Below are 27061 nucleotides of genomic sequence, written 5' to 3'. Positions count from 1 at the left end.
AAATGCGTTAGTTCTTATGCCATTGCAACTCTTGAATCATTTACCTCGATATATTACATTTTTCTATTAAACTACTTATCGTTTACCTATCTTTAAACTTCACAGAAAGTGGTGATAGTACCTAAGATGTAGATTTCTGATAAATTCACGTAGTAAACTTTAAATAAAGTGAAAACTGCATTTGTCAACAACATCATTTAACGACTGACGTTGCCGTTGCTCGTCAGACACTTTAATATCTGTTTTGATAAGATGATTGCTCTTCATCTTGAAGCGATTGAAAACGTTTGATTACAATTAAAACTACAACAACAAACAACAACGAAGAAGTTTAGCAATTGACTTTGTAGAGAAATAAAAACTTTTTGATTTTTGCTCGATACATATAAGTTTTCAGTCTCTGGTATGACTGCTTTCCTGACATTATTTGTCATGTTGCCGTCAGTGATCAAAATTGTTGAAAATGCCGCGACCGTCGATTTTCTTCCTAATGAACTCGCTGTTATGATTTTGATTTACGGTGAAGCTCAACAACGCGGCCAAAGGGCTTTAGAAATGTACAGAGAGCGTTTTGCTAACAGGCGAATTCCGCGAAATTCACGAGTAATCGTTAATTGTTTTCGGCGTATTCGCGATGGTCTGCCTATCGGAACACCAAATGTAGTGGAAAATGGTGCCCGTCTGCCGGGTCAAATCGAGGAAAACATTTTGCAACATTCCTATTTATACCCGAAGAGCAGCACCAGAGAAGCGGGGCGACGTTTTAATGTGAAACACATGACTGTCCACAAAATCTTAAAAAAAGACAGGCAACACCCTTTTAAATTTTTAAAAGCACACGCTTTGCTACCTAGGGATTATTTGCCTTGTGTATTGTTTTGTACGTGGATACGTGACCAACAGCAAGCAGATGAGGGATATCTATCGAAAATCATTTGGACGGATGAAAGTACCTTCACCAGAAACGGTGTCTGGAACCAAAGAAATAGCCATTACTGGTCGCAGGTAAATCCTTATGTGCTAATGGAAACAGGGCATCAGTATCGATGGACTGTCAACGTTTGGGCAGCGATATACGGAGATCGCATTATTGGGCCTGTCTTCATTGACGATAATTTAAATGGTGACAAATTTCTTGAACTCCTAAATGGACCTTTGGCTGCATATGTCAATGCTTTACCGGCGGAAGAACGCAATAAATAACACCTGGTTGCAGCTAGATGGGGCTTCCGCACACTCATCGGTTCGAGCGAGGATGGCCCTAAACTTGATGGTTGGTGACCAGTGGATAGGTCGGTTTGGCCCTCGTTGGTGGCCTGCACGCTCCCCTGACTTGACACCATTGGACTTCTTCCTATGGGGGCTGTGAAAAACGAGGTTTACTCACAACCACGAACAACAGTGGAACAATTAAAAGATTTGAAGTATTTGAAAGACTGCGATGGATAAATATGGAGAGTCGCTACCTCACTTGCATCGAAGTGCACGGCCATCACGTAGAAAATCGGTATCAGGCGAAACAATCGGCGTGATTAGTTAAGATATTTTTGTACCGACTTTAATTAAAGTTATGAGTATAATTTTCAACTTTTATTGCATAATCACGTCGTTTTCCTCACGGGATGGCAGAGCATCGAATGTGCAATAATTACACCTTAACCACATAACAGCACGTTTGAAATTGATTTGTTACATTAATTAATAAAGCAAACTAATTTAAAGACTGACATGACATGACGCATCGGTACGTTAATTATTGTGGATGCAATATATTGCGTGCTTAATTATTATGTATGAAAAAAAAAACTAATTTCCTAAAGAAATGAATGTAAATAGGTTACCTAGGCCTAGGTCCATAATCGCCATTACAATATACGCCCGTATAAAATTTACGTGCTGTATAACAAAATGAACCCATAGTGAATAGGAGCTGTATGGGTCGAAACATATATTAACGAATATTTACTAATTTTAATACTTACAATTTAAATATGTCAGTTTACAAAATTCAAAACAAATAACAAAAAGGTCAGTGAAATAAACCGCCCCGCGTCATACCAGGTACAAAGATGCCCAATAAACTCGCCGCGTTGCCCCGTTAAATTTTAATTATCATAAATATAAATAAATTGCTGAGTAATAATATATTAGAGAAGTTCTCGAGTGGTGACCACGAACCGGAAGACGAAGCAAGCCGCAAGTCTCCCACTAGGTACTGACGACAGCGTGAGAGTTGCGGGCAATAATTACCTTTTTGCTGAAAAATATTCAATTTGGCGCCAAAAATCCGCCATTTTGTTTTTTCAAGAATTTCATGTACCCAGTGTCACTCGCGTCATCAAGACAAATCCAATGATGTATGACTTATCAAAATTGGTTCAGCCTTTGAGTAGTTACGAGAGGACATAGGCATAGACATATATATGTTTTCTTTCTAAAAGTCATGAATGACGCATTCTCATCGATCAATTTAATTTCACATGCAGCAGACGTTTACTTTTGATTGGTCTAATTGTCGTTTCAGCACGCCAGGAATGAAATTCAGAAATTATATTCTAAAAAGTCGTATCGTATGAAATACATATCGTATTATGAAAAGCATTTTTATGCTTAATGGGAGTTTCCAACCTTTGTAAAATGTAAAAAAATGAGACCAAAAAATATTTTGTATTTTTTTATATATATATTGATACGACCTGTTTTCGTAATATGTTACATTTTCTTTATAAAAAGGTATAATTTATTTCTAAACTCTTTCTTTAATTTACCGTTGCTATGCTATTTTTTTAATTGAATTCATTTGGCCATTCAGCGAAATATAAATATTCATACTGGTTAAACGGTGTTACTTTAAATACCATTAGATTCTCATATGTTTTCCTGTAATCTATAGGTAATGGACCTATGCCCTGTATTTTTTTTTAATTTTTAGGCAGGCTTTTAGGAGATAAGGGGCGAGGAAATGGTCAATTTTCACCTTTTTTCTTAAATAACTTCAAAACTTATTAATTTAAAATAAATAAAAATATATATTTGAGATTTTCATAATGTACCCTTTCATTTGATATGTCACACGATATAGTTTATACATAGATTTTTTTTCTAATTGACCCCCAAAACTGGCCCCCGTGTTTAAAATTAATTTATTTACACTACACGTCCGTGTTTGGGTCATCAATTTACATAGGTGAACCAAATTTCAATTCAATCGGTCAAGTAGTTCCGGAGCAAATTGGCTATGACAGACGGACGGACGGACACAAATACACGAATGATCCTATAATGGTTCAGTTTTTTTTTTTGAGGTACGGAACCTTAAAAAAGGTCCAAAAATGTACCCCGAAACGGAACTAAGTATGACACGTAGTGAATGGTGTGTCCTAGTGTGGTCTGGAGAGTTCTTTTGATGAATTTATTGTTTAGATTCCTTCTTTCCTATTAAAAATTCGCTACCTACAGGTACTGGGCCTGAGAGAGATTGCAAATTGGAAATAAAACCAGCTTATTTTAAACTTACGTTTATTTTTTAGAAGTTTCTAACAATATTATTATTTATTTATTAACTATTATAACATTTACTTCAAAAAACAGCATTATTCTAATCTTCTTCAATGTCGCATTCGAATACGTTCACGCAACTCTGGCCTCTACAATTTTTGCACATCGTGGTACATAGTAAAATCAAAAAAACTCCAAAAAAATCACGTTTGTTGTATGGTAGCCTCCGTTAAATATTTATTTTATTCTATTTTTAGTATTTGTTGATAAAATAGTGGCCACAGTAATACATAATCCGTGAAAATTTTAAGTGCCTAGCTATTACGGCTCAAGAGATAGAGCCCTGTGACAGACGGACGGAGAGACAGACAGACAGACAGACAGACATACAGACAGACAGCGGAGTCTCAGTAATAGGGTTCCGTTGTTTCTCTTTGGGTACGGAACCCTAAAAATACGTAAGTTCGAGTACGCGAATGTAAAAGGTGATCATCTCGCGAAGCGCGCACATTTAAGCCGCGCGATGTATTTTTGTTCGTAGTTAACCTACTTGGTCTCTTTTACTGTGGCCGTGCAGAGCGTGCGGGGTAGGGGTGGGGAAGTGGGGAACTAGCGCACTGACCGCGCGGCGGCGGCCACCGCCCGGCTCTTTCAAAGTTCAAATTAATCGACGAGAGTAGCTAATGATGGTGAGTTTTCAAAATAGCATAGCAGCGTCAAATGAATGAGTGTAGAAATGAATTATACCTCTTTATAAAGAGCATATTTTATTCTTTACTTTAGTCATACATATCTTGGCGGTAAAGTGTGAAATAATTGAAAAAACTAAACGATTAACAAAAAAAAACTGGATAAATTAATAAAAATGTTCGTATTTGGTGCCAGATTGCGCTGAAACTGTAAGTGGTACCGCTTTTGTATGTATGAAAGAATTATAGTAAATTTATCTAGGATTATTTTGTTCGTACACACTTTTTATGTATCGTGTACGGTTTTCGTTTAAAATGGAAAATACCGTGGTCCAGGACATATTCGAGGGGGCGGGGGTGAAGCTCGCCCCGGAGGGGGGGGAGAGTGGATAAAATTTAACTTTGTTCTATAACCTACACATCCTGATAGATAATAGTCTTGCATTAATTTTGCCAAATTTTCCATACATTTGAATTTAGTTTTCTTAACCTATGTATGAGACTTGCAGCCTTCAACCACATATGCCATATTAAAAACAAAACATATATTATCGAAAGGTTTCTTTATTATTTTCCTAAAAATTAACACAAATTCACTAAACCAACCACTAATAATGAGATGGCCATCTACTTTATGTGCAAGTGTTTTGAAAATGTATTTTTACAGGTACGCGGCTACGCACGCTCGGCCAACGTTTTGCAACGTGTGTCGGGAGCCGTTCGGCGCGCTGGGCACTGCGCACGCACTCGCCTGCGAACTGTGCAAGTTCAGGGCGCACAAACGATGCGCCGCGCGCGCGCCGCCCTCTTGCAAGTGGAGTACGCTAGCGTCGCTCGGCCCGCACTTAGTCGAGGACGCTGAAGGCGTAAGACAGTCAAACATAACCGTTAAGCCTTTGAGCTCACGACAATGTGTCGATAGCACTTGATCCTCGTCCTCATGACTTTATGAAAAACCTTTTGGACTCCAGGATTATTATAAACTAGCTTTTGCCCGCGACTTCGTCCGCGTGGAATAGTAACTTTGGGAAGTATTTAATTTATTTAGGATACATTCTGCCAATAATAGCACATAGAAACTTCTACGGTTTACTGAAAATAACCATTTTTGTTCTTCCATCCATCCATGTTCTTTAGTAAAACATAAATATTTTGCGGGTAGCCACATTTTAGCAAAACGACGTACCCTGCCAGCACAAAAGGACTAATTCTTCATAGTGAACTCTTGACACCTTAGGTACGTCCTTTATTGTAAGTTAGGAGGATATGATTATAATTAAGACGGCATTTTAGTTACACATAGTTCCGATAAATATACTTATAGTAAATTTGTTTGGAATTCCGTAAGAACTTTCATCCCCATATTTTCAAGTAAATAGGTCGTATTTGAAAAGCGCCGGAACAAATGTTTTTTAGGGTTCCGTTCTTCAAGAGGAAAACATTGAACTCTTATAGGATTTGCTGTCCGTCCGTCCGTCTGTCTGTCAAGACCCTTTATGCGGACCCTTTAGCGGAGTATCGGTATCGAGTTGAAATGAAAACCCTAAACTCAGGTCAATAGTCCCGAAAGCTGTGAAAAAATCAAACTTCTAAGTCAAGGCAATCAAAAGCTACAGTCATTAAAAAGGTGTTTTCATACAAATCGCCTTAACAGAAAAAGTTATAGCGCACTGCCGGCTGTCCTAGATACTTGGAATTTTGCATAAAGGTAGCTCTTATAGCACAATAAATAAGAAAAATCTGAAAATCATATTTTTTCATGATGATCTCACATTGCGTACATTTTTTCTTATGAGCTTCAAAGCCTCTGCTATCACTGCATCATAACCCTCTGCTAACATCCCCTCGCAGTTAGTTTTCAAATGATGGCATTTTTAAATTTTTTTTTGTTACCTATTCATCATCATCAATCATCATCACCACAATCACCATCATCATCACCAATCATCATAATCAGCACCACTCATCACCATCACCATCAATCATCTCCAGAGCCTAAGCAGCGTCCGCTACGCTCTGCTCCACTGCCTCCGCTCCGCTGCCTCCTCTCCACAGCCTCCGCTGCGCCAGCCTCCGCTCTGTCAGCCTCCGCTCCGCCAGCCTCCGCTCCGCTAGCCTCTGCTCCGCCAGCCTCCGCTCCGCTCAGCAGCGTCAGCTCCGCTCCGCTACCTCCCCTCTACTTGACTGCTTCTGCTGCAGCCTGCATTGTCTCCGCTCCATCCGTTGCCTCCGCTCCACTCCGTTGCCTCGCTGCCTCCGCTCCGATGCCTCCGCTCTGTTCTCTCCGCTCCGCTCCACTGCCTCCGCTCAGCAGCGTCAGCTCCGCTCCGCTACCTCCGCTCTACTTGACTGCCTCCGCTGCAGCCTGCATTGTCTCCGCTCCATCCGTTGCCTCCGCTCCACTCCGCTGTCTCGCTGCCTCCGCTCCGATGCCTCCGCTCCGTTGTCTCCGCTCCGCTCCACTGCCTCCGCTCTGCTCCGCCAGCCTCCGCTCCGCCAACCTCCGCTCCGCCAGCCTTCGCTCCGCCAGCCTCCGCTCCGCTCAGCAGCGTCAGCTCCACTCCGCTGCCTCCGCTCTACTTCACTATCTCCGCTGTAGCCTGCATTGTCTCCGCTCCATTCGTTGCCTCCGCTCCACTCCGTTGCCTCCCTGTCTACGCCCCGATCCGGTCCGGTCCGAACAAATATCGATGTACCTATCTCTTATCACGTGCCCAAATGCCAAGTTTCATAAAGAACCATCGATTTATCTTCGACAATGATGATCTTCCATATAAACTTTCATCTCCTATTTCACCCCCTCACAGGATGAATTTAAAAAAACGCGCGAACAAATATCTATTTATCTCTTATCACGTGCCGAAATGGCAAGTTTAATAAAGATTCATAGATTTATCTTCGATAATGACGACCTTCCATATAAACTTTCATCCCCTATTCCATCCCCTCACAGGTCGAAATTTCAAAAAAGCTCAACCAAATATCGACTTATTTCTTATTAACTGCCTAAATGCCAAGTTTCATGGTTTTATCTTCGACAGCGACGAACTTCCACCATATAAACTTTCATCCCCTATTTCAACCCCTTAAAGCCTCTTTTTCGCGATAAAAGATAGCCTATGTTCTTTCCCAAGATTCTATCTCTGTACCAAATTTCATCAAAATCGGTTCAGCGGTTTAGGCGTGAAAGCGTAACAGACAGACAGACAGTCAGACAGACAGAGTTACTTTCGCATTTAAGTATAATATTAGTATGGATTAATTGCCTAAATGCCAAATTTCATGGTTTTATCTTCGACAGCGACGAACTTCCACCATATAAACTTTCATCCCAATTTCAACCCTTAAAGCCTCTTTTTCGCGATAAAAGATAGCCTATGTTCTTTCCCAAGGTCTATTCTATCTCTGTACCAAATTTCATCAAAATCCGTTCAGCCTTTAGGCGTGAAAGCGTAACAGACAGACAGACAGACAGACAGACAGAGTTACTTTCGCATTTATAATATTAGTATGGATTCCGTAGAATTGAAAAATATTCGATATTAACTACAACAAATCATTGAATGTTCAATAAAATGGTTCTTAATGTTAATTATCATCTTTCATATAAGTACTGTCAAACCATTTAATTCCTGACCCACCGTAGAACGCTCTCACAGTAGTTAAATGTCATAATGAATTCTCTTATCAAGCAAAACAAACATTTTTTACTGTATAAAGACTGCACTATAGTTTTTTTTTTTACCTTAGGCTGTTTAAATGAGGGCTATCGCGTATGAATTCGTCGCTAGAGGCGCTAGTGTAGCGTGAGGTCTCCGAAATGTCAAATCTCATAGTTTTTGGGCGAGCTACGCGGGTTTATTTATAATTAGAATAATTTTGTGAATATTTTGAAATATCTGAAATGAATTATGGCAAATATGCGTTCCGGGGCAATGAATGTCTGTGTTTTGAGACAGTTTTGTCATTCGGAAACCTTTGTCCTCCCTTTTTTCCGAACAAAACGGGGACTATGCAACACTGTGGCATGCTCGATATTTTTATGGTACGGTTTTAAGGTGTATTAAATATGATTTTAATCTAAACTTTGTTTTCACGCCCGTAATAACAGACTTTGAAAACCATACTTAAAAACCTCACGCAACAGTGCGCCATCTAGTGAGACAAAAAACGATAGCCCTCATTGACTACATATTGGCTGTATTTCTGGTTATACAGCCATTGTACATCCAAAAGGGGGCACAAATTATACAGCTTCAAGTGTAGATTCAGCTGGTTAACAGCTGTATTATAGCTGTACAAGCAAAAATAACAAGCGGACTTAGGGTTAAGAAAATACCATTATGCAGCTACAATTCTACGATTACGCTTTTTTATACTTGTATACATGCTCAGGCTGGTAAAAGACTTGATATAAGAATTATTTTACTTTCACAGAGCAAACTGGTTATTTTCTTATTATAAATGTATTCATTATAACAGGGCGGTCATGGCCATTTACAAGTTGTAAAAGTATGGCAGCTTAGGACAAGGACTAAGTATTTTTATTCTCTGTTGAAGTTTTGCTTGCCGCTGCAACTTTTCCGTGAATATGTATATAATTTTATAGCAAAAAACTCAGGCGCCCTCGAAATAATAGATAATAATAGAAATTAGGTAACGAGAATGTTTGTAAATACCAGCCACTTTTTATTTGACCTAAAACCGAAACTTTTGTGTTTTCAATACTTCTCTACTGAAAATAAACTAATTGTATTGTTTAACACTAAAATATCTGATGTAATACTGAAACCAAATTTATAGGTTATGTTTTAATGGAGTCCCCAATTTAAACAGCTATTGTTCTTTTGGTACACCATTATGAAGTTATTTGCTGAACTGAGGCATAATAATAGAATAATTAACAGCTTAAAGAAAAATACTGTATGTATATTAGAATTTAATTATTACAGCGATTTAGGGTTAAATTAAATTGTATGCAAACCCATTCTGTTAGTCCGATGTGCATTATGGGTGTACCAATCTTCTTTCTTTATTTTTATTGCACCTGTTCACTTTTGTTTTTCCATTTTTAAACGTCCTTAATTTGAAGATTTAAAGCAGCACATACACATAAATAAAATCTTATCCAGACATATAAGTGCACCACTCTAAAGAACTGACGTTACAGTTTCTCTTAAAAAAAAAGACTTTATTGCAGACCAATCAAAAGTCCATATTTAAGCTGGATCTTTACAAACACTATTAGAATTTTAATTACCCACTGTAATACCAAATGAACACTTAAGGCTGAATTATACGGTAAAATCTATACTAATAGCGTAGGCTTTATAATAGCCCCATTAAAGTTTTATTCAGCCAGAAGCATTGCATTACACTATTGTATTATTCAGCTATTATCAAAGCCTAATATGATGGAGTTACAATAGAGTAGGTTTACACCAATATCCAGCTGGTAGCAATATTTTATGCCCTTGTACAGCGTCAAGCAAGCAAGAAGACATTAATATCAAAGGCGTATTATAAAGTTAATGATTATATCATGGACAGGGATATTTGGAAATAATTCCGATCCGCATTAGCGATCCCTTCAAATAGCGAACCTACTGTGTTAAAAATAAAGCTGTGTTAAAAATAAAGTTGTGTTAAATACTTGTGATGTATACATGTCATTTAATAATATTGTAAATCTGTTTTTAAAAAAATATATATACCTCGTTGAGTTTCTTGCCGGATTCTTCTCAGCAGGGGTTTTTCCGAACCGGTGGTAGATTTTTTTTGACATTCATAAGTGCTTGTTGTAGCCTAAATTGAATAAAGATATTTTGACTTTGACTTTGACTTTGAAAGGAATCCATTAAGAGCTGTAAGCAGTCGTTATGTAACTATAGTATTCTAAAACTGCAAGGTACTCGTCTATACTAACCGCTGTATTTTTGTGTTTTTCAATGCTTTTAAGAAGCTATAAGTAAACATTTCGGCAAATATACAGCCGTAAACCAGCTGATCTGTATAAACGATACAGTTTATGCTCCAGTACAGCTTTAAACATATATTTACTCCCTTAATCATCTTTTATAAAGTCTTTAGCTTTTAATGAACTGGTTAAAAGTTTTTTTTGTTACCAAAATGTTTATTGGGATGCGATGTTACTGTGACTTTTTCTACGTGAAGGTTCCACAGAGGGTCACGATTCAGTAGATAGTAGGTACATGTAGCACATTATTTTTTGCATAAAAGTAGATTAGATAGGTACTTTAATAGAGTGTTATTGTTTCAGAATATAATCATGCCACATCAATGGTTGGAGGGCAATTTACCAGTCGCTGCTAAATGCGACGTTTGTGATAAAACATGTGGCTCCGTTCTAAGGTCAGTCAGTATAATACTCTATTTACTAATCCGTTACCTTACATGAATGAAAACAATTTAAATGAACTCATTACAGTCATAAATTGGCAAATATCTAGGTAAACCAAAAACAATGTAAAACCTCGAGGTTCATACTAAATATGAGTTATTAAAAAAACCTGAAAATAAACTACAATAAATTTATGAATTACGTTGCAGTGTTGTTTTACCTGCTAAACATCTAACTATAGGTACCAGTAAACATAAAACAGTTTTTAACACTAGTTTTAAACATTAGTTTAACGTTTTCTTGACCTCGTAACATCTCACGGTTTAATCGATTTCCCAAATGTGTTGATTCTGCGATGTTTTCATTGAGTGACAATGACACGCCTATCAAAGACAGGTCACTGTTTAGATTACCCACACATAAAACGCCGCCCGGCACTGTTGTTTTTCCAACAGAGCTAGCTAGTGTGACTTGTTTAACGCTCGTACGAGTAGATGCGGTTTTGGGAGTATGGCCTTAAGCCGTGAGATAGGTACAAGACGTGACTGTTAAACCCGAAATTTATACTCAAACCGTCGACACGAGCCATGACTAAAAACGATTGGTATTGCTCTACGCACAGTAGAAACCATACCACACTGGTTCCTCGCCCATAATAAGGTGTGTCAAATATACAGAATGCTCAGTGTGCCTAAGATTTAAAAGTAAAACCTGCTTATTTTAGTTCAAAAAACATATATTATTCAAAAATTGGCATTGCCATACAACGAGGAAACGAAACCAGCCTTATGGGCACCCTGACCCTGCCCAATAGCAGCGACTTGGGTGATATTTGCAAATATATATTTTTAGGATTAGTTAGTTAGTTTTAGTTTTATTTCTATTCGTTATTTACTGTATATATTGTGTATTTGTCAAATAAATTAAAAAAAAATGATGATTTAAATAATTTATCTGTAAAAGGAGTTTATTACAGTTTGATACCTACGTCGAATTGTTGAACTTCACAGGTCTTTTCATTCTGCTGTTGGTACGGAACTCATCAATCAAGGCATGATTTGGCAGGCTACAAGACTTCAGATGTGTGTGGTGCCGCAAGAGCGTGCACGCTGCGTGCAAACCCAGCTGGCGTGCCTCGTGCTCTCTGGGCGCCGCGCGCGCCTCCATCGTGCCGCCGACGCGTCTGCATTCCGTCGGCCCCGACGACGCTTGGGTCCCGGACAGGCCTACCAACGCCTCACCTTTAATTGTTTTTGTCAACTCACGATCAGGTCAGGTATAATTACACGACTGAATGAAGCGCAACGCTTAATTAATACAGGGTGACTCCTAAGTCGTGAACCCAAATATGTGTTTCTGGCTCTTTAACCTTAGTTAATGCACTCGTAAGTAAAACTATAAAAAAAATCTGTAAATGTATAATGATTAATGAAATTATTAATTTTAAATTTACCGTGTCTCATGATTACCCTACTTGTTAGGTTGAAATGTCATGACATGACTCCTAGCTCGTTTTTGAGATTATTCAATTCAACCTTTTTATGGATAAGTACGTTAAGAAATAAACATTGACAATGACAAATCTCACAAGTCATAATACGCTGCGAATTTTACTTAATTGAAAAATTGCTATCAATCCGCGTTTATAATGCTAGCTTCATATCCATACACAACAATTCAACGTTTCGATATATGATAACATTTTACGCACAAACAAATAGTACAGTTCGTACACAAGATTCATTTCGAGAAAAGTACCCCGAGTCCCCCAGTGCCTACACGTAACCTAATTCGGTGAATGGTTCAAAATCTTCTTTTGGACAGTTTATTTACTGTACCAGCTCACGCACAGGCGACAGGCTGGCCTTTTATTCACCCGGAAAACCTGTACAGACGTATATACGGCACTTTTTTCACAGAAACCCACAAGTGAACACGAGACAAGCTGCCAGACGTTTTAGAGTAAGCCAAATTCTCGTGAGGCGTTTCCTTAATGCGTCCGGCATGCACCCATATCACTTTCAACCGGTGCAGGATCTCATGTTAGGAGATTACACAAAAAGGGTACAATTGTGTTGATGCTGGCTGCTACAGAACCATTGACATCTATGTACCTTACGGCACTAGACTAGCTGTTCTGTTAGAAACAAAACGCGCGGCGCATCAAGCGCTGACGAAAATGGCCGAACATGCCCGAAGAAAGCCAATCTCGCCTGCGATTACGCCAAGGGCGCATTTAGGGACGTGCAATAACATTGTTTAGGAACCTACCTAGTAAAATTATTCAACCCTATTACTTTTAAAAATTTAATATTATTATTAAAAAAAATGGATTTTGTGAAGTGAATATTGTAAGTAAGTAGTGAAATGCTCAGTCTACGTTTCTAAATTATAATAAATAAATATCATGGGACACTTGCCACCAATTATGATATTGTTTTATATTATTTGTACTTTTACGAATGTATAGGTATAGCAGTTTTTAGAGTTCCGTTGTCAAAACGAGAACACGGAACCCTTATAGTTATTACTTATTTAATACAGTTTATATGATTTTTTCGTAACGACTACGGAACCTTGGTTTGGAAGTGTCCGACACGCTACCAAGGACCTAGCTATGCGGATATTGCGGATATACTATATTATCTATCTCATTCGTGATGGAGAGAGATACGGAACCCTAAAAAGTTTCATTGTATGTAATGTAGAGGAGATTCTATTAATATTAGAGGACGCAAACGTAACTCGGCGCGCTACTCGGACTCGAGGTCTAATTTTGAGCTGGGACCTCAGTGACTCCCAAAGCTTGTGAAGACTTCAAATAAAAACAATATTTTTAATAGCTGTTTTCGCTGACTGTTCTAGAATTGTCATCTAAACTACATATCCGTACCAAATTTCAAGTCGATACCCTTAACTATTGAGGAGTTCAGTCCTGCAGAGACGCTACTGGCCGGACTACCAGGACGTTACCACCTGATTTACATACGTGTGCCAAATTTGAAGTCAATCCGACCACATATTATTATTACTTTGTATGTACATACATACAAAGTAATAATAATAGATCACGTTATTAATAGTAACATATGTCTCATTCTTATTCAATGTAATAGATGATTACTGAGTTCAAATGCGGCCCTGGTTTACCTTTGAGAATTCGGTATCGTTACAAAAACATTTCAATCTAAATTAATTGGAGAAAAATTTCATAAAATAGTAGGACTTACTGGTGATATGAGATCCCGTCTGCCTTTCTGGCGTTTAGGGTATTATTAACACATTTTTACCACGCAAGACGACATTTTTTACCATATTTTTAACCGACTTCGAAAAAGGAGGAGGTTCTATGTTCCAATGTTTGTATTTTTTTTATGTATGTTCACCGATTACTCAGTCAATTGAGAACCGATTTTCAAAATTATTTTTTTAATCGAAAGGGTATTTTCTGAGGTGGTCCCATTGTCACCAAATCAAAATCTGATGATATCCTAGGGAAATCGAGGGCAAACCTCAAATTTTATAGCCACACCTATAGCGATTTGGCTTTTTTAACATTAAGATAAGCATTTACATTCTGAAAGTATCATTTGGTAACCTGGGCCTGATGAAGACGACCGTGATGACCAATGGAACTCATCAAAACTAAGTAATGCTCGCTCGTCTATAAATGATCATGATTAATATACCTAGATAAGCGACTAAGAAGAAGCTTTAAGTTAATGATTCTTTCGAACTGATCTGATGCTGAAGCCAGAAGGTAGGCAACGGAACTCTGTTATAAAACAAAGCAACTAAGTCGTGTTTGGGCTTAATGGAATCGTTGTGAGATGTACTTTGGCTACGAATCACTAAAAAGTGAGAAATATTTTTTTTTAACTATAGGCAGCCAGGGCATCTTCTTTGGTTTCAAATCACCTTCCTTTTAATTTTTCTTTAATTTTTGGAAACAGGTAAAAATCACAAGGTGCCAGATCAGGAGAATATGGCGGGTGAGGGAGTATAGTGTCATTTTTCGAACTAAAATAGTCGAGTGTTCTGGCAGAAGTGTGCGGGTCGGCGTTGTCGTGGTGCCAGAGCAGGTGCTGGGTTCCTGACTTTGGCCGCTTGTCACACCAAGCTGACAGCACCTGTGGAGCACAAACTGTCACATACCTACTACTCTGAGTTGACAGTTCTTTGATCCTCTAGCACCACAGTCGCAATATGGCCTGTCTTGCAGAAAAATGAGGCAACCATTTGTTTCTGTGTGCTTCGTGCTTGGCGACATTTTGTTGGAGTCGGTTCATCTTCAAAGCACCATACCGTTGACTGCCGCTTTGTTTCAGGATCGTAGTTATACAACCATGTTTCGGCACCTGTCAGTATATCATACACAGTTTTGTTCTCGCCAGCATCGAATTTATTTATCATAAATTTACACCAATCCACGCAAATCGTTGAGTTTATGCGGCACCCACCTCGAACAACGCTTATGGAGGGACAGTTGTCCATGAATTATGGTTTGCAGTGCTGCTGATCCAATTCCTAGATCACGCTCAAGCTCTACGTATGTAATTCGTCGGTTCTCACGGATATTTTTTTCTACGGCTTGCACATTTTCTTGAGTAACTGCGGTTGGCGGTCGCCCCGACTTCGCCTCATCTTCAAAGCTATCCCGCCCTCTTTTAAATTCAGCAAACCAATTAAAGACAGTTGCACGAGAACAAGCAGACTCACCAAAAGTCGTGGCTAAAATTTCAAAACATTCTTGGGGCTTTAAACCTTTTTTAAAGTCATAATAAATCATAACTCGAAAATCACGTCGACCAAGTTCCATTGTAACCGCAAATTCCCGCCAGAATCAATCAGATTTTTTTTTTTAAATATTTCGCAAATAAGATGAACACATCGAAGACTAAAATAATGTGCAACAACGACTCCAATACAGATCACATTACTGTGCATGGGCATGCGATAGAAAGAGTTGAGGAATATGTCTACTTGGGACAAACCTTGAACCTTGCCAAATTCGGACAAAATAGTGAGATTGAGCGCCGCATCCGCCTAGGCTGGGGTGCTTTTGGCAAACTGTCCGAAGAGTTCAAGAGCACAAGTATCCCCATTAACCTCAAGCGTCGGACCTTTGAACAATGCGTCCTACCAGTCATGGTCTACGGAGCCGAGTCATGGACGCTGACAAAGCAGGTGCTACACAAGCTCCAAGTCACCCAAAGAGCCATGGAACGGGCTATGTTAGGTATCTCTCTACGTGATCGAATCAGGAACACAGAGATCCGGAAGAGAACGAAATTGGTCGACATAGCTCGTGTGATTGCTAGCAGAAAATGGAAGTGGGCGGGCCATATATGCCGTAGACAGGACAACAGGTGGGGTAGTCGGGTGATTGAGTGGAGGCCTAGAGTAGGGCATAGAAATGTAGGCAGGCAACCAGGCAACCGATGCGTTGGACCGACGACCTTGTTAGAGTGGCCGGAAAGGACTGGATGCGAAAGGCGCAAAACCGGGAAGAATGGCGTGCATTAGAAGAGACCTACACTCAGCATTGGGTGGTGAAAGGTTGAAAAGAAAGAAGAAGAAGAAGAAAGATTACGCAAATTTCCGGAGTATTCCATTTTTAAATTTATAGCTATTTAATCAGCCTTCACGGTGGTGTATAACTGGCCAGTATCAATCAAACGAGCATGGAGTATCTAATTTCGTTTGGCATAACCCTCGTAGTGATTTCGGTATTTTCTATTATAACTCTTCTATTTACCCCCGGAAATCGTAAATGTTGGTGAAGTGGGACTGATGATGAAGAACACAGCGGACTTATGGAACTCCTATATGATTGAAAGCACGTCGGAGATTCAGATATGATTCCATTAAACAAGCACTTAATGAAATGCCAAAGGTGATTTTGAGATCCCTGAGGAATTAACAGAACTCCTCAAATATTATCAGCACACATATGTATAGTAACTTGGGTTATTTCTGTAATAATCCCTGCATTTGCTCTCGAAAAGCAGTTCGTGTGGTAAAGTGGAAAGGAAATGTGGAAATATTCACGAATGTGGCTAGGCGAAGTACAGAATTGAAGTTGGTTTAAACTTTGTTTTGAAAGTAAATTATTGGTTTGCATCGTACCGATTTACATGGCTTGCTTGCTCTGACTATTTTTATCATGGCCACTTATGTTTGGAGTCTTTTGTTGCAAAGAAAATAATAGTTGAAAGTGTCATTAAAATAGCGAATGTGTGTTAGCGCCTATATAGCGCCTACAGACTAACGCGAGAAGTCTCGGCGAGAAGTCTTGCCGAGAAATTACGCGAGAACCGAGATGGCATCTACACTCGTGCGACCTTCTCATTCGCATTCTCGATCGTTATCCGGAATGGACGACAGTGTAGCGGCTTGCATCCCATAAAATAGGCTCTGAATGAAAATGTTCTATGAACTTTAATTCTAATGCGTTACTCCACATTTTATAGCACTGAATTACACTTGTAAACACGACAACGTCGACAACACACAATTAAGTCCACGGTCGCACTGAGACCGAACAAGAATGTAATACCGTTCTCGTGTCTCGCCCGAGAAACCCTTTGAAAATACCGACACCGATCGGAGAACAGGCGAGCGCGAGAACGAGACGGCGAGAAAGCGATCACATTCACGCTTCTCGGGTGTTCTCGGGAGTTCTCGGCGTGAGTCTGTATGCGGCATGTTATGAAAAATATGTTATAGTACCTGATAAAAATGGATAATAATATGATTTTTATAGAAAGTCATAAAGGAAAACCCGTTCTTTTATATAAGGGTTACCGTTATAATTTTGTAAAGAAAAATCCAAGGGGATCTACAAATTGGCGATGCCACAACCAAAAAGAATGCAATACATCCATTACATTGGATATAAATAAGTCAGTATTAAAAGAACGGAGGCATATATGTGTTCCAGATAGATCACGAAACATAGTGAGTGCAACAATGAGTGAATGCAAGAAAGAAGTGTGTGAAAACTTCTGTTTCGAGAATAACAGATCCAAGTTTGCATCATGCGAACACGAGATACCGTCGTTTTCCAGCAAATCTAGCATTCTATATAGAGCTAGAAACAAATATTTAGGAATGGATCGTACATTATTTAACAATTTAAGAGATATTTTATATAGATTGCCCGACAGCCTCGTATCTGATTTTTTGTTGTACGACGACGGGAGTGATGACAAAATTTTACTTTTCGGAACTTCCCAAGCAAGGGAACTAATACGAAGCAAAGACATATTTTATGGAGATGGCACTTTTCAAGTGACCCGTAAGCCATTCTACCAAATGTATTCCTTACGTGTAGACTGAGCTTATGATGATGATTCTGTCACATTTGTGCCGCTATTATATGCTCTACTACCTAATAAGCGACAAGAAACCTACGAGCGGTTATTCACCATATTGAAAAGGCAATTCGGAATGAACATTGTTTTATTTAAATGTGACTATGAAATTGCAGCACAACAAGCCAACACGCATATTTAACAGATATAATCAATATTTCGATAACCAGTAGATATTGAAACTTACCGGTGATATATTCAGCTGCTACGGTCATAAAAACAAAACAACTAATGCCATAGAAGGATGGCACCGTAGAATAAATTCTAAAATTCCCGCAAAACCGACGCTGTTCCAATTCATCCTATTACTAAAAAAAAAAAAATGGTCAAGTGCGAGTCGGACTCTTACATGAAGGGTTCCGTAAACAGTCTAGTAAAAGTTTTTCTTAAAATTCTTCTAATATAAGTTCTTTTTGCTGACTGTACTTTATGCCCCTGGTTACCAAAGTACTCGTCAAGACGACAAACGAGTCCAAACTCGATGTGGTCGTGTCGTTTATCACAGAGTTCCTATGGTCACCCGCTAGCTTTATCATCAGATCAACTCCATGTTATAATAATATTGCATTGTCATCGGATTTATACATGCATGTAAAATTTCAGCTCAATCGGTTGAAGACATCCACTTCAAATTTGAGTTGAAAGATTTCACCCGAGCAAACATAGTTATAATAGGTACACTGCAAATAATTATAATGCTTGTAATAAGTTTTTGTTAAAAAAATAATTTTTAATACAAGCTTTTTTGCCGAATGTACTTTTTGTTGACTGTACTTGCATTGTCGTCTAAACTACATATCTGTACCAAATTTCAAGTCGGTACTATTAACTATCGAGGAGTTCCCTCCTGCAGCGACGATCCTGGCAGGACTACCAAGATGTCACTACCAGATTATTATATTGTCACCAAATTTACATAAGTATACCAAATTTCAAGTCGATCGGACCACTGGAAGTGGGTCAAATTTAGCTTCTAAGATTTGTCCCAAACAAACAATAAATAAATAAATAAATAAACAGGGCAAGCTAAAGAAAAGCTTCTAAAAATATAGCCGTAAGCACTTGTGGAAGTATTTCGGATAAAAAACAATTTGAATTCTCATCCTCTTTGGTTCTGGCTGTTTGCTTCTGAATCCATTGCCGTAAAAGCGCCGCGCGAGGATAAAAAAAAAATGTCAACTCTGTTCATTCGCGGGAAATTCGGCGGACTTCTGATGTTGTGTAATTAAATAAGTAATAAGAAGCTCGACTAGTGTGAATAATTTTAAAACTGTATTATAAACCTTGTAAATAGTGTTAAATACTTAGTATGATTTTTTTAGTGTAAAAAACGATAGGTAAACATACTGATTAATACGGTGTGGATTTGGCGAGCGCTTTATCAAAGTTGGCTTCAATGAGGTTTGTGTTTCATAAAAAGTGTTTCATAAAGACGTGTCTTCAGCAAACAACTATACCCGACTTTTGGCTTACCATATACAGAACACTAGTAGGTACACTCTTGATAAAAGCATAGCAGATAATATCGTGTTTGGATTCGTTTCAATCAATATTTGATTCTACATACAATGCAATGGTGGCAGCAGGATGACCTGATGCTGCAGCCAGGATATCGAGCACACCAGTACACTCTATAAAAAATAATAGCACATAGTCGTGCTTGGATTCGTTTTGATCAGTAATTGATTCTACATACAATGAAATGGTGACAACACGATGAGCTGATGCTGCAGCCAGGCTATCCAACCACTTGTACACTTTAAAAAAATACCAGTTTAGAAAAACATGAAATAAAAAAACAAATTAAAAAATTTAAAAACCCCTGACACAAAAAACGCCACAAAAAAATAAAAATAAAAACTCCCGAAAAAAAAACGCCGACAAAAAAAGGCCGCTAAAAAGAACTTAATTAAATTATAACAAAAAATAGAACCGACTACAAGATCCACTCCACTTCACCAAATGATGATTTTCAAGAGCAAATGCACGTGTTACTCCTAAATATATAATCCAGTACAACTTTGTCGCCTGTAAGTATGGGGCAGTATGCGTCAAATCCGGTAGTTCTGTTTTTTTGCAGACTTGTTTATGATGTTGGCCTAATGAATAATCCAAGTTTGTGACCTCGAGCGCCGAACGAAACTTTGTCAAAAATCGATAAAACCACGAAAAAATCGTTTATTTTTTTCAAATTTTGCCGATTATAACCCTAAAGGACTAGTTTTTGAAAAAACTTTCTTTCAAACTTTTTAAAGAAACTAAATTTGCTACAATATGATACTAGAATTGTCTCTGTGGACCCAATAGTTTTCGAGATTAAGTCTTTCAAAGTTGATCATTTTTTTCCGAACTTCGCAATTTTTTGCAATATTTTAGACGTCACTCGAACAACTCTAGCGGGATGAAGTTGAAGAACCCTTTCTCCTGGGGTTGGATATCCACGCCACAAGGCCTCAACCCCAAAATGATGACCAGAGATGCAGCCCCATAACACCTCTTGCAGATGATTTCTTGCGGCTGCACTTAGGGTTGTGGGAACGCGTGCAGCTGCAGGAAGGCAGGATTAAAATGCTCATCAGTCTGCAGGCACTGCAGCGGGGCCTCTTGTGACAATATACCTGATGTTGCAGTAGTAAATATCCCAGAAGGCGACGATCTGTCCGATGTCGGAATGGAGGATTTGACGGCACAAGACGTCGACGATTCATTACCATCCCCTGATGTGGGATATGCCATCCCAATACGTCGATCCAGATGCGGACGAACCTCAACCGGGCCTTCCAAGAGGGCTAAATTAATTTGATTTTTTGATTTTGATTATTACTCAATTTCCTAACAAATAAACTTATTAACTTTTGTTGTACTTTTCTTTTTTATTTACTTCATTATTCGTAGCTTAGCTTTAAAATCATCGTTCACACTCCTCATTATCTTTTTTAACACCCCATCATACTTTTCTTTTATCAGGGATTCGATAGTACATATAATCAGGGTCAAAATTCATTCAGAACGAAAGAGTTGCAAAAAATTGCGAAGTTCGCAAAAATCATAAACTTTGAAAGGCTCAATCTCGAAAACTATTGGGTCTACAGAGACAATTTTAGTATCATATTGTAGCAAATTTAGTTTACTTTAAAAACGTTCTAAAAAAGTTATTCAAAACTAGTCCTTTAGGGTTATAATCGCCAATATTTGAAAAAAAAAAAACATTTTTTTGCGGTTTTTTCGATTTTTGACAAAGTTGCGTTCGGTGCTCGAGGTCACGAACTTGGATTATTCATTAGGCCAACATTATAAACAAGTCTGCAAAAAATCAGAACTACCGGATTTGACGCATACTTCCGATGTTAAAGTTACTGGACTAATATCGAAATTACCATAGGCGTTCCTACTTTTTTTTTAAATGACGGACTTCTGAGGTAACAAACATAAATAAAAAAAAATACAACCGAATTGATAACCTCCTCCTTTTTTGAAGTCGGTTAAAAAGTAAAAAATAATTATGCACTACCTAGCTGTTGCCGGCGACTTCATCTGCGAAGAATTCGTTTAACCCTATCCCGCGGAGACTATGCTGATTTCCCGCAAAATTAGCATAAGTTAATTTAGTATAAGTACCTACCTAGTTAGTACCTACCTACTTAGTGTGGCATAGGAGCACACGCTGGCGACTTAACACTTTTCTGACTTTTCAACCCATACATTTATGGCCAAGTCTTCATTACAGCACTCCACATGTAACAACTAAGTGATGTACCAATGTACCAAACATATTAAAGAATTAAACGATTTATCGTCATTCTTAAATATTACCTGTGTAGCGAGGAGCTGCCCATTTCTAAAGCCGCGTATCCATTAGAGCAGCCTCAGGCCGAGCACCGCGAACCGAACCATATTTTGTCGGTTTTTTGGCCGTGCTCAAAGGAGCCTCAGTCTGAGCCGTGCCTTTGGCAGCGTCTCCACTTGCGCGGCCTCGGAGCGAGGCAGCCGCTCGGCCCGAGGCTGCCTCTAGTGGATACGTGGCTTTATGGGTGCATCAACTCAACTTATGGTAAACTTGGTACACCCAGTGGGTGTATAGAGCTGAGTACGGACAGCGCGTACATTGGTACGCGTGTCCTGGATGGAACGCCATGTCCGTACGTGCAGCTACGTGTACACTCTTGGAGAACGCGTGCCGCATGAACTGACTCGCGGGCGAGACGAGCCGCCGGTAGTCGGTCTTTGGCCGCGCGTCAAAGAGGACGCGCTCGTTCTGGTACGCGATAAGTATTTGGACGGCAAAATGGATAATGCTCTGGAGCTCGTAAGCTCGTAGCGCTATGGATCGATTCAGCTCGCGTTTCGGTTTGTGGCGGTCCGTACAGGAGCTGTACCCATCTGCAATGTACGCGTCAACACACGCGTACCAATGTACCTACGCTCTGTCCGTACGCAACGCAAATTAAAGCGAATAAAGGCACTAATTGATTCACCTAGGTGAATTTGAGTATACCTACCTACAGATTGTATGCGCTTTCACCTGAAATATTAAACGCTTTCATGTTCTTTCCTTTCCGTTTCGTCCGTTGAAATAAAAAGGGGACGTCGGAAAAATTGTTCTCATGACACATAGTTCGGTTGAATTTGTTACGTTTTGTTTTAGAAACAATAAAATCAGCCGAAGCCCGGAAATAACCAGAACAATTTTATTAACCTGCTAGACCGACATGCTACAACATAATAATTAATTTAGGAGACAACCAGGGAGTGAAGTTCCTCCGGCGCTTCAAGCAACTGCTGAACCCAGCTCAAGTGTTCGAGCTGAGCGGCTGCGGGCCGCGCCTGGGTCTGCGGCTGTTCCGGAACTTCGCGCCGTTGCGCGTCCTCGTGTGCTCGGGCGACGGCTCCGTCGGCTGGGTGCTGCAGGAAATAGACCAGCTCGATATGCATGTTAATATCTTTGTTCCGACAAAATAACAATACTATAAGAAACATATGACAATACTAGATTTACCCCTCGGCTTCACCCTGGAAGAGTAAATTAGCTACCTTTCTATCCCGTGGGAATTTTTAACACGACGCTGTGCAATCATAGGGAATATTACCTACTGAAATTTTCTGCCGTCAGAGTGCAGCAGTAAACAGTTTTTTGAGTATCTTAAATGTCCGTGGAGATATCGCAGGCAGTCGTCAAATTCTTGATTGGTCAAGTTCGACATTCGACAAAACCTTAATTTGTTAAAACAGATATTCGTCTAATCCTTGACTGGTCAACTTTGAGTGATAAATAAAATAAAAAAGTTTTTTCCATTCCACGCCATGAACGTTTCAGGCCAATAATTTATAAAAAAAATATACTTGAATCCCGAAAGAACAAAAATCACTTAAAAATATATTATTATCTCTTACAACTAAAAAGATAAATTTTAATCTCTTCAACTTTCATCGCGTAAAACGGAACTCTATATAAATAGAGCTTGACTTTGCTTATCGACCGAATCGATTCCACAATCTTGTCACATCGTTTAACTCACATCATCTGTCAATCTAAGTGAATATAACCACTACGTCAATTGCTTTTTGATATGACGGATATAGTGCCAAAGAAGACCGCATTGTTTGTGAGATCCCGATAGAAAAAACACTTGCTACGCGGGTGAAGCCGCAAACAAAAACTAGTTAAAAATACAAACTATCACTAATAAAATCGATTACACACCCTTATCATATTCAATCGAGAATCGCAATAAATCCCCTTTAACTGCTTAATGGCATGTGTCACCGTACCCATCCTATCCGGAAAGTACTATAACACTTAAGTACCTAAGGCTAAACGGAGTTTGCAATAATGATAGTTTAGTTTAGTTTATTTATTCATTCAGTACAATATTAGGTACATCAAAATTTACATAAATGCCATTTATAAGAATTTGTATTAAAATCGTCAAAGGTAATAAGATTAGTAATAATTATAAAAATAAAATTCTTAGCATGTCTTAATGTGAATGAAAACAATTAAAATAAGACTGGTTGTTCTCAAGGGACCGTCAGAATGAAAACACATTGAAATTAACATTAAAAAAGAATAAAGGCCAAAATGTCAAGGATATGTAAAAATTAATACATTAGGATAACACAGTAACAATTTAAATTTCAATGTAAAAACAATAAAATAAAAACAATACCTCTCCACTCAGCAGTCGAGTAAAAATAAGAAATAATAATAAAAAAAATAACAAATAAATTATATTTCAGATTTATAAATTCATTCACCGAATAAAACGTTTTTTTTCCAACAAAAGGTCTTTTAGTCCTTACTTACCAATTAATAAGTACCGATAAGTATAACTCAAGATCCATTAGGTCCCATCACTAAACGCGTCTCTGATGTTACGTTACATGCATATTATGTTTCATAACTTAATTGTGCTTTAAATTTTATTAATTGATTAAGTATCAAAATCTTCGCAGCTGGTCAGAGATTGCCCAAGACCGGGTCGAGTGGAGGACATGGGGGGAGGCTTTTGCCCTGCAGTGGGACACCTCTATAGGCTTTTAAATATAATATATATAATATACCTAACATAGTTCTTTATGTTCAAATATTTTACGCCAGTCGTATTCAGGCTACAACTGAAATATACTTCCATATTATTTAGACCGCAGCAACTTTTTATGAGTAGGTAAAATGAAACGGTACATCAAGTGTCAGGGCGGTTTCGCACTACCTCCGATCCGAATCCGATCCGAACCCGTTAAAATACGGTCCGGCGTAGTCGTAAAACTTTTGTATGGTAGTTTACGCACTACATCGGAGAGAAATCGGATGACGGATCGGTTTCACGGGTTCGTATCGTATTTGGATCGGATGTAGTGCGAAAAGGCCCTCACCCGCTCCGAAATTATTTTAATTCTAAATTTGCAAATATATTATTTCGTTATAATGACATAACCATATACAAGTCAGTGCAATGGGCCTATAGAAAGTGATTTTTATTTCATAGAAACTGAAAGAGGACGCAAAAAATTGTTACAGCGCATCAGTTTTGTTTAAATGTAACAAGTCCAAATGGAACGACGATTTGGAGGTGTGTTAATAGAAGCATTTGCAATAGTTCGTTGACGTTGAATGATAAAATGGATAGTATACTTAGAGGGAAAACATTTATGCAACCCCGATTTTCATAAAAACAAAGTCGACAAAATTTGTGCAAGAAACATGTCCAAATTCAATTCCAGCCAATCGGTGAAATTTACGCTGAATGCATGAACAGCTCAAATAGTGAACTTGATATGTATCACATCACATCAGATTCTGAATCTAATCAAGAAATCCCTGATCTACTTACGCTCAAAAATTGATGCCTTATATAATTTTGTCTTAAGATGGCAGTGCAAGTTTTCAAATCCAAATCCAAATTCATTCATTTTCAGATTGTCGATAATCATACAGTTGTTAGGTACATACTTTATAGTGCGTCACAATCAACCGATTTACGGTATACAACATTTAGTTTGTCAACAATTTTATGTAACAATTAATTAATTAAATTAGGTACCTATAACATGTTAAACATATTATAATAGGAGAAATCACCAATACAGTATAAACATGTCAGTGCCTTAAAAATAAGATATTATTTCAGTCTTAACAATAACACTAATAGGTAACCAATTAAGAACGCCGACATATATATCTCAGATATAGTAATAATTTAAAAGTATTAATTCAATTTAGATTGCATAATTACAGCTATTACAACACATATTTAAATACGATTCAAACGTCAACATTAATATTTTTCACCTTACTATAAAACTCTTCCAAGGAGTAAAAACATTCATCAAGCAGGAAGCGTTGTAACTTAGAGAATAGTCTGTTATTCGTGAGTTCTGTCCATTGCATTGGCAGACTGTTGTAAATTTTTATTGCCATATGATAACAGTTTTTCTTACTAAGTTGTAGTCTGCATTTAGGAATAACTAAAGCCTTGTGCGTTACCTTTCGCTCACCTTCGTCGCAATGTTTGTCAAACAGTTCCAAGTTGCATCGTACAGTCAAGGGCAAAGATATCGACACGGCCAAAGTTACAAAAATATGTATACACGTCTTTATGCTCTTAACATTAAGGCCGTGTATACATATTTTTGCAACTTAGGCCGTGTCGATATCTTTGCACGTGACTGTACAAATTTGAACATTTCGAAAATATACAGACTCGGGAATGTCAGAACTCTATATTTTTTGAACAACGGCCTGAATGACTCCGACCACTTCAATCCACCTATTGTTCTTAAGCATTTTTTTATGCTATAAACACACGTTTTGTGTCTGTAGAGTTTCCCCACAATGCAGAACTATCATAACTATGATAAACCAGCAAAGCGGTTTTCTCTGAAGTGATGTATCTCATTCTTTTGAGAGCGTAAATAAATTTATTATTTTTTGTTGATACGAAATCTACATGTTGCTTCCAATTCACATTTTCATCAATAACACAACCAAGAAAATTAGTTTGTGTCACTTCTTCAATTTGTTCTCCACTAATTGTAACATTTAATGCTGTTTTGTTACTGTTTCGGGTGACAAAGTTAATTATTCTTGGTCTTAGAAACATTCATACATAGACCATTTCACCGCCACTTCTCAGCCAGTTTTCTATGTTGGTTAGATTGGAATTGACGGATTCACTTAATTCTTCAGAGTTTTTCCCTCGAATAATCACGGTTGTGTCATCCGCAAACAAAACACAACTATGTTTAATATGGGTCAGCAAATCGTTAACATACAATAGGAACAAAAGCGGTCCCAGTATGCTGCCTTGGAGTACACCGCTTTGATTTAATCTATGGTTTGAGTCAGCAATGCCTGAGGTATTGTTTACTATGACTTTTTTGTTAATCCACGTTATTTGCAGATAACTCTCCAACAATTTGTAAGCTGGTCCTCTAATACCGTAGTTTTCTAATTTTTTAAGAAGAATTGCATGATTTACAAAATCGAACGCTTTACTTAGATCCAAAAACAAGCCCACTACCATATCGTTTGCATCGAATGACTAGTACTTTCCTAACTAAGTCGAATGCAGCATGTGAGGTTGACTTTCCTTTACGGAAACCATTTTTCAAGTGAACATTTCAAATGTATCTATTCC

At 38.3% G+C, this 27061-nt stretch overlaps 1 protein-coding gene across 1 annotated transcript in view; it reads left to right on the top strand.

The window, feature by feature from the left end:
- LOC141433861 (diacylglycerol kinase eta-like) overlaps window positions 1-27061 on the top strand; it is a 145281-nt gene that overhangs the window by 86224 nt on the left and 31996 nt on the right. The window contains exons 5-8 of the mRNA XM_074099534.1: window positions 4855-5053; window positions 10468-10559; window positions 11614-11819; window positions 22660-22856. Of these exons, the coding sequence (XP_073955635.1) occupies window positions 4855-5053; window positions 10468-10559; window positions 11614-11819; window positions 22660-22856 (694 nt within the window). The remainder of the gene's footprint in view (window positions 1-4854; window positions 5054-10467; window positions 10560-11613; window positions 11820-22659; window positions 22857-27061) is intronic.

The sequence above is a fragment of the Choristoneura fumiferana genome, chromosome Z (assembly GCF_025370935.1).
Source record: "Choristoneura fumiferana chromosome Z, NRCan_CFum_1, whole genome shotgun sequence".
Classification (NCBI taxonomy): domain Eukaryota; kingdom Metazoa; phylum Arthropoda; class Insecta; order Lepidoptera; family Tortricidae; genus Choristoneura; species Choristoneura fumiferana.
The sequence above is the reverse complement of the archived record's forward strand: the minus strand, read 5'-3'. Positions and strand labels throughout refer to the sequence as shown.